This window comes from Scylla paramamosain, chromosome 17 (genome assembly GCF_035594125.1).
Source record: "Scylla paramamosain isolate STU-SP2022 chromosome 17, ASM3559412v1, whole genome shotgun sequence".
Lineage (NCBI taxonomy): Eukaryota > Metazoa > Arthropoda > Malacostraca > Decapoda > Portunidae > Scylla > Scylla paramamosain.
The window spans coordinates 7,502,043-7,514,252 of record NC_087167.1 but is presented as its reverse complement, the minus strand read 5'-3'; the positions used below and the strand labels follow the sequence as shown (position 1 = coordinate 7,514,252).

The 12,210-nt window shown below is 40.5% G+C and overlaps 1 protein-coding gene across 4 annotated transcripts in view; it reads right to left on the bottom strand.

The window, feature by feature from the left end:
• Window positions 1-1,225: 1,225 nt before the first annotated feature.
• Window positions 1,226-12,210, bottom strand: part of LOC135108400 (plexin A3-like) — a 78,863-nt gene continuing 67,878 nt past the window's right edge. For 2 of the 4 annotated variants that reach the window (XM_064019353.1, XM_064019355.1), the window contains exons 19-26: window positions 11,924-12,061; window positions 10,973-11,186; window positions 10,327-10,531; window positions 9,329-9,615; window positions 7,763-8,008; window positions 7,360-7,528; window positions 6,342-6,487; window positions 1,226-6,215 (exon numbers count right to left, since the gene is read on the bottom strand). In XM_064019353.1, coding sequence (XP_063875423.1) covers window positions 6,042-6,215; window positions 6,342-6,487; window positions 7,360-7,528; window positions 7,763-8,008; window positions 9,329-9,615; window positions 10,327-10,531; window positions 10,973-11,186; window positions 11,924-12,061 — 1,579 coding nt within the window. In that variant the 3' untranslated portion in view covers window positions 1,226-6,041. The remainder of the gene's footprint in view (window positions 6,216-6,341; window positions 6,488-7,359; window positions 7,529-7,762; window positions 8,009-9,328; window positions 9,616-10,326; window positions 10,532-10,972; window positions 11,187-11,923; window positions 12,062-12,210) is intronic. The other 2 variants (XM_064019354.1, XM_064019356.1) reach the window with 1 other exon arrangement.

The following is a 12,210-nucleotide window of genomic DNA, read 5'->3' as shown; positions in this document are numbered from 1 at the left end:
CTAAAAGTCTGCTTAAATGGATATAAAGCTTATAAAAGACAAGTTAAAAGAGATCAGTTTTCTTCATGGAAGTATATGTGACAAGTGGCAGGCCCCACAGTTCAGTCCTACCTCCACTTAAATTGCAGATACAAGGCAAGCGTGATGGACTATGAGTGTTTGTAAACAGTGCTCTAAGATTACAATACAAATTGTTGTGTTGGTTGATGCAAAACAAGTGTTGCAAGACTGCACAAGTCAACATTGAAGGATGGAGTTCATGCCAAGTGCCACGTCTGCAAGCTGTTAACTCCAAGAGGGCCAAGGGTTATAAACAGACCAAACTGGGAATACTGATGGGAATATACAATTAATAAAGGAAGAAAAGTATCTCAGTGATAGTACATTGATTTATCACCACCAAAGAATATTAATAAAATCATGGCAAGAGCAAATAAATTGTTGACTCATGACAATAAAACTTTCATTACATGATGAGGAGGATCTGTAGAGGAAGTTGGCAACTAAAACTGAATGTATGCTGCAGCAGTGTCCTTATAACAGTTTTGGAAAAAAAAAAAAAAAAAAAAATGTAGGTGCATATGCATGACCACAAAGTTTATATCTACCAATAAGATACTTGTTGAAAATCATAAAGTCTTTTAAGTAGCTAACATTACCTATCCAATGGACAGAGAGAGAGAGAGAGAGAGAGAGAGAGAGAGAGAGAGAGAGAGAGAGAGAGAGAGAGAGAGAGAGAATCTGTTAATTTGAGCTGAAGTATGAACGTATAACATGAAAGGCCAGCTATCTAGATCTGAAGTTTTTCTTTTGATCACCAGTGTGGGTTGCAATCAGAGAAAATGCAAGCAAAGAGTAATTATCTGTTAAACTTTAAAGTCTGACAAATGAAAAATGAAGCCACAAATATGCAAAACCAAGAAGTTTAAAACAGAACATCCAAGCAAATCAACACTAACACACATACAGGAAAACAGAATTGCTGGGGGACACAACTCAACCATGGTCCATATCTAATGTCTCCCGGGTGAATAAGTTGTATCATCAACCATCCATCCAGTCTCCACCTAGTCTAGCATTAGTACCATGATCCCCTCTAGTGTGATGGAGCACATCAGTCACTATAGCCACCAGGCTGCTGATACAAATAAACTACATAAATAAATAAACAGAACAGATACATGAACACAAAATAAATGAATAAAATCAAATAAAACATTTGCTCTTTACAGTGAAAAAATTTATTTATCCATTTATATGAAACACATACTCGACATACACATAACATGGTGCCTGATGTACAGTGGGAGGCGGGGAGGGGAGCAGAGGGCGGCCGGCGGCGATAGACTAGACCAGGGCGGGATGTGACGAGAGGCCGAGTGAGTCACCAGTGTTCCAGCAACTCGTCGTGGGGAAAATATTGCAGAATATATATGTATATGTATATAGGTATATGTATACAAAGGGACACAACACACAAATCAATTGTATCCATGTGGAGTCTGTTTGTCTAAAGCAAATCTCTACTAGTGGATAATGGAATTCTCAACGTAGGAATAAAACTTTAAATTTGCATTCTTTATAACACATAAAAACTAATTACAACTATTTTTTATTACACACCTCCAATAAAAAAAATCAGGAACTTCTGAGTATTAAAACAAAGTCAATGTCTCACTCAGCCATGAACATGTCGTCACACACAAGTCCAGAACAGCAAAAAGAGCACTAATAATAACTGTAAAAATATAAATTACAACAAGAATCTAAAAACAACAACTTCCTGGTATCGGCCCCAGAATGTGTAATACAGAGAGATAATGAAGAGTCCGCCAGCCGGCATCGTCCCTCCGTATGTACAGTGTTGCTCCTTATTACAGTGATAGAATTTGTATATTAACATCGTATTACTTGTATTTTTAAGTTTAATAATTAATACCAGTAATGATTGTATCAAATGGGGACTTTCTTCTTCTTTCTTACAAGTACTAATATAATACAAAGGAACTATACAGGAAATCATCAATATACACAAGTGCAGCACACACAGCTTTAAAAAAAACTTGTAATGATAAAGGAATCATAATTTCAAAACCTTAGCGCCTTTCTCTCTCTCTCTCTCTTACACACACACACACACACACTCTCTCTCTCTCTCTCTCTCTCTCTCTCTCTCTCTCTCTCTCTCTCTCTCTCTCTCTCTCTCTCTCCCTTACTCTCTCTGTCTCTTCTGGGCTCACCTCTCACAGGCGAAGTATTGGACGTGAAGACTACAGGCAGGGAAGCTGATGCCTTTTTTGTTGATGTGGAAGATTGTCACTTTTACCCCTATTACAATAGTTATATTTTTGTCTTGGATCCATTGAAAGGTTACATCTGCCATCAATACTGATAAAATCAGCAAAAATATGATTAATAAAAGAACACTTATTAAAAAATAGTTATTACGGTGAGAATAACACTTAACAGTTTGTACTAAACTTCTTAATATGACTTGACAACCATCACAGTATTCATCCATGATGACAACATTTTCTTTGCCTATAGATAACTCAATACTGTTTGAATGCTATTTACCAGATGTTCTATTTAATGCATTCAGACTACATTAGAGATTAAATTTCCTATGTTAGTGATGTGAAGATGATTTCAAGCACACACACTCACTCCCACCAATCTGGCTTGTTAATGAGTATGCATCCCACCCAATAGAAAGGTTTTACCAAGTCTGGGGTTGAGGTTTGGCAATACTATGTGGAAACATTTGTGCCTTATGAGGATCATGCAACAATGTTTCTATATATGAGTTAAAAAATGCAGTGCATGCAGTAGATCTGCTGTGATGCTGCAATCATGTGCGCTACTTCATGTATACAAAAAAACTGTGCCATAAATACTTTATCAAAATGTTGTGCTTGGAATTTTTCACCTCTTGCATAAAAATAATAGTAATATGAATAACAATAATAAAAAAAATAAAAAAAAATAATAATAATAACAGAATTTAAAAAAAAGAAAAAAAAAAAAAAAAAAAAAAAAAAAAAAAAAAAAAAAAATCATGTGGCAGACAACTTCAAAATTTGTTGCTAAAAAGTCATCAAAAAACATGGGGCTAAACTATCATCACAAAGTTTCTTCACTTGACAATCTGCACCAAGTAGGATGATGCCAACAGGTTAACAAAGAGCCTGCAATGTTACGAAAAAAAAAAAAAAAATAAATAAAAAAAATAAATAAAAAAATAAAATAAAAGGGGGCTAAAGGCATCAGCTTGGCCCTGGAATTGGCACACACACACCTCCTCCCTACACACCCGACACCGAGACGACATCTGAAAAAAGGACACAAAAACTTCTCCGTCCAGCCGTGGCCTCCGAGCCGCCACGGGACTGAGGCTCCTGCAGTGCATCCCGAGGGTCACGGCAACGCACATGTGAGAACCAAACCTCTTGGGGGCGGGCGGGGCGGGCAGGGGAATTGATTACGTTTCTCTTCTCCATGCAGGCAACCCAACGTCAAAAAAGAAGCTTAGAAGAGGTCCATTGAACACCAAGACAATACACGCACATTGCTCCCTCCTGCTGCTCCTTCTTTGTTTTCTTACGCGCGCACACACGCACACACATGGCAGTAACAGTTGGCGCACACACGCACGCGCACACACATTTCGTACACAGAAATATCACATGAAACTTGAAACATCTGAAAAGTTTTTATTATTATTATTATTTATTATTTATTATTTTTTTATGGTTTTTAGCGCAACAGAGCAGCTCAAAGTGATGATGGCGATGATGATGCGGTCAGGACAGGAGAAGTGTTACCTCGGACAGACAGAAGCCTATTATTATTATTATTATTATTATTATTATTATTATTAATAACATTATTAATATTATTTCGAGCGCAGTAAATGGTTTGCTATAGTCAGTCCCGCTCTTGAATAAATGCTGTGGGGGCAGTGGGATGAGGAGGGGGCCTGGGAGGCTCTGATGGGGGATGTGAGGCAGGGATGATGGGAGGTGGGGTTTACAGGGTACAGTGAAAACAGCTTCAACAGTGTCCAAGTAAATGCTACAGTCTGGCTTCCTCCTCCTCCTTCTCCTGCTGCTGCTGCTGCTGCTACTGAGTTTGGTGTCTGAATAGGTGAGGATGACGCACACTTCACTCCTGGCGGTGAGGTCCTCCAGCCACTTCCCAAGGGGGCCAAAGTGAGGGTAGCCTCCTCCACCTAGTGTGATGAGAGCTTGTTGTGGCGGCTTGGTTCCCTCAGGAGGATGAGGTGGCTTGAAGATCGTCTGGCTGTTCTATTGTAGGAGAACAGGTGTTTCCATGACGTCTAAGAGTCAGCGTGAAGCCCGACTCCTGTGGTGGCGGCGGTGATGGTGATGTTATTGTTGTTGTTGTGGTGTTGGTGGGAGTGGTGATCAGTGTTGTGGTTTTTGGGAAGGTGGGGGAGGGAGACAGGTGAGGGAGAACTCACACAGAAGCAATCTTGATAATGGATTAATAAAAATATCACATATGGAAATTTAAAATTTACAAGTGCAAAATATTGACTCACTGATGGGGTGATAAAATGTGGCACACTGAACTCCCCATTGACATTCATGCTCTCTCACTCACTCACTCATGCTGCTGCCTGGACCAAGCCAAGCATCTGTTTTTGCCCCTATGGCTACTACAGTCAGTCCTTGGTGGAAGACAAAATGGATAATACCTAAAAAATAACCCAGAACAGCAGCTAATTACATTGTGATGATTTAAAGCAATGAATCTTTACATTAGATCTGACATACGTACACAATTGACTTGTTGACTAACATGGAGACTTGGTTCTCATTCTGGGGCAAAGATCTAGTGATGACCACACATGCAAACAAGCATGCATGTATTCATGTAAGTAGGCACATATAAGTATGCACTTATGAACATGCACACATACATGCATGCAAGCTCACACACACATGCATACTCACGCACAACAATCGCACATACATACACGCAAACATAAGGAAGAAGGGGATATAAGCACCAAGTTCAATAATTAATTCTTCTCAAGGTCTAATGAGTTAAATATAAAAGTATAGAAAAAAATGCCATTCAATGTTTGCTTCCTGATTCCTATACTGCCATGAGACTCTCTGTCTTGGTGCACTGAGGTGGCAGGGAGGGGTTGGGAGGGGTGTACTGTTGTGCATAATTTGTGTGAGAAGAAAAAAATTGTCTTGCTGCTTCTGTTCCACTCATCCCTAACTTGTTCCTGCGACACATATTCGTTGCTCACTCCAGGGCACCACTAAGCTTCCTGTGGAGCACAACACTAGTGCTTCCTCCAGGGCACCACTGCATGCTCATACTGGGGCAATACTACGCTTCCTCCAGGGCACCAACTGATGCTTGCACAGGTTACCACTCAACACTCTGTCCAGGGCACCACTTGACACACTCCTGGCACCACTATGCTCACTGCAGCGCACCACTAATAGGTTCATTGTGGGGCTCTACTTTATGCCGGCCCCAGGGCAGGACGGGGTGTGGGGTGGGCCTCTTCTGCTGGCCCCGACACACCGCCCACACACCCTTTTTGAGCAGAGACAAACCTTCCTCCTGATGGGGCGGAGCCTCAGGTGAACCTGGGCTCCTCATATTCAAACTCATACACTTGAGGAGCACCCCGGCCAGGAAACTGGGCTGAACCATAGGCTCCTGGGGAGAGTCTGGCATGCTGGGGCACCCCATACAGGCCATACACACTGCCATCTACACCACCTGGGCCCCCCGGGCCCCCTGGGCCACCCTCTTGGCCACGGTAAGTAAACACGGTCTCCAGCTGCCCCTCGTACACAGCAGACTGGGGAGGTGACACACCATAATTGCCACCCCCAGGGTACACATGATGTGGTGGAGAACCCCCATACGGGCCAGGAGGTGAATAGGAGCCAGGGGCTGCGGTACCAGAGGAGGGACCCCGTTGCTGTTGGGACTGCTGGGTTTGAGCCTGGTCAGGGCCGGGGCCAGGGGCGGGGGGGGGCGTCCTGTCAGTCGTGGTCAGTGGTCATGATGCTGTGGACCTGCTCCAGTCGGTAGGCCAGGCGGCTCTTTGTGGAGAACTCATCCTCCTCCAGTGTCAGGATGAGCTGATCACTGTATTTGAAGGCATAGTTATACAGCTCAGCAAGGGCTGCCAGACTGTTGAACTCAGTGGTATGCATCTGCAAAATAAAGAACTCTTACCACTCTTTATTTTCCCATATTCACCTGTCATGAACTTTCTTCCCATGTAATACCTTCACCATTAAAAGGTCAGCTATCCTTGTGCCTAGAACTCTATTACTCACCCTGGACTCCTCTGCTAACATAGCATTCATGTCCTGATCTGAGATGGGTTGCATGATTTTGATGTCCGAGTAGTAACGTTCCACCCATTCCTTGTAGATGGGGATGTCCTTGGCATAAAGCAGCTTGGAGCTCGGGGAGTCCTTGCCTGGAAGAAGTGAAACAAGGGAATGTGATTCATGTTACTCTCTACAGATGAATATTGCACAGTAATGGCAATTTTCTAGTCTTCTCACTTGAAGCCAACTCAAGCAAGCTGTGTGAGCCTTAACAAGTTTGCACCCAGAATTCTAATTGGCTGCTGTCATTTATTCACAACTCTGTTAATATTTACTGTATTTATGGTTTTACATTATTTTCTAGAAAAAGCATTTTATCATACTTCATAAATACTAAAAATCAATAATAATCAAACCACTCAAGCCAATCAGAAAAGTAGAGGATCATATCAGTGAATGTACTGTTGATGTTGCAGTTAAGTGAGTACGAGCTGGGCACAAATACAGCCACCATGTTGGTAAACATTACCTCCTAAGAATATATTTTTAGTCAAGTTATATGGAAAAATTTACCAGTAAATCAATAATAAATGGAATGTAGGTAATGTATACCAATATGGTGGTTTTATGGCAGAGGTGATGCCTGACTCAAGTATTTGACAGCAATATCAACAGTGCATTTACTAATATATTTACTTTGTGAATTCTTTTTATGATATGTTTGAATGTTGTGGTTATCATTGCCTTTTAGTATTTATAAAATATAATAAAAATGCTATTATTGCAAATTTACTGTAAACCAGTAAAATCATTAAGTCATCACAGCTGTGAATACACAACAGCAGACGATCAGTCCTCAGCTTACAAACTTGCATGCACTCAAGCAGCTTTCTCAACCCAATTTTTTATGAACTGACTATATCAGAGACATTATGTGACTTTTATTATCTGAATCCTTTACTCTTAGTAATAACTTTCAAAGCTCACTTTTCCCTTTCACCTATACTTTCAATACACTTACCTAATCTGTGGTCTGAGGTGGAGCAGGAATCCATGAAGGTTTGGGCCACCACAGAAAGGCAAGCATCCACAATATTTGACTTGTGGATATCAAATACAAAGTTTGGATTCTTGATGAGGTTCACCCAGAAGCGGAGAGGCAAGCTGTTGCTTTTCCATGTGTGTACCACCTGAAATGAGGAACAAAAAAGAAATTCACAAACTGCACTTAAGTCGATCCTTATATTTTTTGGTCTTTCAAAGCACATCTTTAATAAAGACCACAATATAGGACATTAAACACCTATAATAAGTACATTTATCTATCTATATACAATCCAACAAAGAGCAGTAGCTGGGACAAGGCAGGGACATGCACACACACACACAATTACATTATTACATAAATCAGCTGAATATCTCACCTCTGGGTCAGTAATGCCATGCTGGAGAGCTTGGTCATCAAGGAAGTCAAACATGTATTTGATGGCTAAGGGCAACGCTGAGCCACGATGAGCCGTGCTAAAGATAGTCTCAAATAGGTCATCGACAAACTTCTGTAGTGTTAGCTTAGTGGATAGGAGGCGGGTGAGGTAGATTTCTGACACCATCTTGTTGGTGCGTTCTCCCTCCCGCTGCTCTGACTCTTGTTGCCTCACTAAATGCCACACCTGAAAAGTGAATGATCAGTAATGAATGGCAAGCACAAAAATTTCTAGAGAAAGAATAAGAAGGAATAATGTGAGCAAGAGATAAGTGAGCAAGGAAGATGAGTGCTGAAGTTTATGAATATGAATGTCAACAAAAGTGTGAGTGAGTGTGTGTGTGTGTGTGTGTGTGTGTGTGTGTGTGTGTGTGTGTGTGTGTGTGTGTGTGTGTGTGTGTGTGTGTGTGTGTGTGTGTGTGTGTGTGTGTGTGTGTGTGTGTGTGTGTGTGTTTGGGTGTAGGTGTGTGTAGATTGAATGAGTGTGTCTAGATAGAGAAAATTAATGGGGTTCAAATAACAAATACTCTTCCCTCAAGATGAACGCTGAGCAGGCAAGTGCATGTATGTGCAACTTTTCAAATAAATACAAAATGACAAAGATGGTGCACAATACAGAAATAAGCTGCATATTTATAACCTGTGCACTAGGGCATGTCAGGGGAAGTGGTATTGCAAGTAATGAGGCATTTAAAGGCTTGATATTGTAGACACTAGACAATGGAGGGGAGTGCAACTGTAAACGTTGGACCATTTAGGGAGTGGTATAGTAGATACTGTGCCACGTAAGGGGTGGCATTACAAGTATTAGGGAATTCATGGGAGGGGTATTGAAGGCACTACACCATATAAGGGAGTGGTATTGTAATTCATTATTGACCACTCATTGAGAAAATAAGATTAACTGTGCTAATTAAGATTTGGAAAATTTATACATCATTTACAAAGGTGATATATGTAAGAAAAAAGAAAAAAGAAAAAAGAAAAAAAAAATAGTAATAGCAACAAGCTTAGATAAAATAAAAAAAAACAAGAAGTGATTCATATCTATAGACAGAAGAATAGGCTTAAAAGTATTGACCATAACAAACATAAATGATACAGTACTAGTCTTTACTATTCTATTCTATAACAGCAATCTAAGTTGCAAAAAATAATCCCACTGTCTGATATTGGTCATGACAATATGTGAGCCAAATTATATCATCAAGCATGCAAAAGAACTGCAATAAATATTTCACAAAGCACAACATACAAACTAAAAAGAAATACGTGTGTGTGTGTGTGTGTGTGTGTGTGTGTGTGTGTGTATGGGTGTGTGTGTGTGTGTGTGTGTGTGTGTGTGTGTGTGTGTGTGTGTGTGTGTGTGTGTGTGTGTGTGTGTGTGTGTGTGTGTGTGTGTGTGTGTGTGTAATAAAATATAACAAATACAAGAACAACAATTAGAGCCAGCCAGCCATACATAAGTGCTTGGCGGCTGGGCAGGAATTGGGGCGGCAAGACGGACCTTTGCTCCTACCTTGACCCCGGCCTCATTGTCATGGTTAAGGGGTGAGGTAGCGCGAGATAGTGGTGGGCTGCCAGACGCATACTTGTTCATGTTGAGCGTCTCATATTTGTGGGATTTATCAGACTTGTCAGAGAGGATTGACATATAATTGTATATGGAGGACTGCCTGGGTATGAGAGTTAGCTGGGCCATGTCTGGCACATTATAGTGAGCCAGTGTATTGAGCTTCTTCCAGCCTCCATCAGGTCTTGTTGTGGAGTCGTCATCATACAGGATGAGGCGGCCTGTGGAGGAAAGGAAGGTAAGCTGCATGTCACAAAATTCATAAGAATAAAGATGTCAATATGCATGTGAGAAAAAGATGGATCATGAAAAAAATAGAAATGTGAAAATTCTGAAGGAATAAAGTAATGAAACATGGAGAGAGAGAGAGAGAGAGAGAGAGAGAGAGAGAGAGAGAGAGAGAGAGAGAGAGAGAGAGAGAGAGAGAGAGAGAGAGAGAGAGAGAGAGAGAGAGAGAGAGAGAGAGAGAGAGAGAGAGAGAGAGAGACTGGACATTGGTTACATTAAGACAGCATGTGGGCTGTCAATACTAGATTGAAAAAACAAGATAAATGTGTATAAGAATTTAAGCATGGGCAATAGATTAAGGGGAGTAAATTGTGGAGTGGATGAAAGTGAAAACTTCAAGATGTGTTGGACTTTGATAAATATTAACGATAGTTACTTATACCTAAGTGAAACAGAAGGATGATGTGAGAGAAGCCACCAGGAAAATGGATAAATAGAGTGAGTAGACAGAATAAAAGGATAAGATCTGATCATGTAAAGTGAGAATACAAGAAAAGATGGAGGCTCTTCTGAGATTTCTTTGAAGGAAATCTCTAAAGGGTAATGTTGTTAGTGATATGGATAGATAAACCAAAAGAAACTTGACACAATTCTGAATGTTAGCATCTCTTACAAAAAAGGTCACTCTGACCCCTTTCACTCACCTGAAGTTCCTGTACGCCACTCTAGGTCAAGGTCCTCCCGGCGTGGCCGCTGGGAGTAAGGAAAAGAGCGATAGATGGCATCCAGGGACTTCTCCTTCACCTGGGACACTGTGTCACAGTCCAGCACCTTGACAGGTGTCTCTCCTCCCTCCATGGGTCCGTCCACTCCACCCGCATAGAAGTTGCACATGGACACATACACAGTCTGAAAGAAAAATGTCAATAATAAGACAAAATTAAAGACAAAATTAAAGGAGTTAACAAAAGAATGGGACAGAAGTGGAAACAAATAATCTGAAGGATAAAAGTTTGCTGTGTGTGGAAGTAGAGGGAAATATTATTAGTGACATTCTATGGAAATAGTTTTGATTGGTATAAGATAGTACAGGTCAGGTATAATCTCAGTTACAACCAGGATGCTTTCCTATAGCTTCCTATATCTGTCATTAAATCTTGAGAGATAAATACTGCCCATAGTATAAATTAAACTCACTGGTACTGTGTTCAAGATATCTAAAAACAATATCTAAATCTATATATTCTTAAGATTACAAAAAGGAACCACTGAAGTGTCAACACGAAATCATTTTGCTGATTTTTTGTACTGATATTACTATCCACATGTCCTCTGCATCCTCTTACTCACCATCTCCTTGAAGTCAATGCTCTGTCTGATGAGCTTCTCCTCAGACAGGGAGTACCGTGCCTCTGAGGTGACAGCATCCACAGGGCCCTTGTCAACCTGCTGCTTAATGGCCCGGAACAGCATGTAAAGGGGCTCCCCAGCACATTCCTTCAGGAACTTGTACAGCAGGAATGTGAACCAGGATGACAACATCTTTTCTGCCACACTCTCAGTCCTGAAAGTTTGACAAGAGTCAGTGTGGACATATGAAATATCAACTCAGTTGAACAACTTAACTTAAATATTCAATATATCTCTACATGCACATGATAAAATTTCCAAGCATAAATTGGAGTTTACATATAGTAAAATTCATTGTTTTCTAGGATAAAAGAGCTATAAACTAAGATGCTGAATGCTCTCAGCAAAACAAAGTAACTGATTTTGCAGATCCATTTAGGTACATTAAATACACTAGATTCCAGGAATAAAGTACATATAATAAAGCTTATATAAAAATCCAACATGTTCTGAAATCTACGTTCCATTCTGCAGAAATACAGAAGTATGGAGAGAAAAGTGAGATGATAAGAATGGGGTGGAATTCCTACAAGAGTTGCAAGTAGCACATCAAGGTAGATTGAATTATTAGCACTGTTGACCATCTGTTCGTAAGTATGGCTGTGACCAGCACAATCTCTCATTTGTCATCTTGCCATACAGACATCCTGCAGCACTGTTGTTACCTTCCTTGTCATACCTGCTGATAACTGTTAATGAACCTTCACAATACTGTAATTCACTTTCTTCTAGCGGTTAGTGCAGCATGGGGTGTTATAGGAGCCCAAGTCCATCCATGTGTCCCTCCATAGCAGGTTTATTTCATCAGTTAACAAAGTACACATTTTTTCAATTATGGATTTATAAGCTTGTTCATTTATGTATATCTGTTTGAATTATTAATGAGCTTACCTTCGGAAAAGGAGCTTGGGATGGATCTTGCCCTCAATACATTTCTCTATGAGCTCTGCCAGCAAAGTTTTGAGAATGTCAGAACAATACTCCATCTTGCCCTGCAATGCTACCATGATGAGTGCAGCCACATTCACTCTGGAAAAGGAGAAGGAAGTGTTAGAGACAGTATATTTTTATCTTACTCCTTTATTACAATAACTTCTATAAAATGCAGCATAAGGGAACAAAACTTCCCAAAGACTTCATTGGTATAAACAGTTGAACAGCTAAAGGCTTTGCTGTTA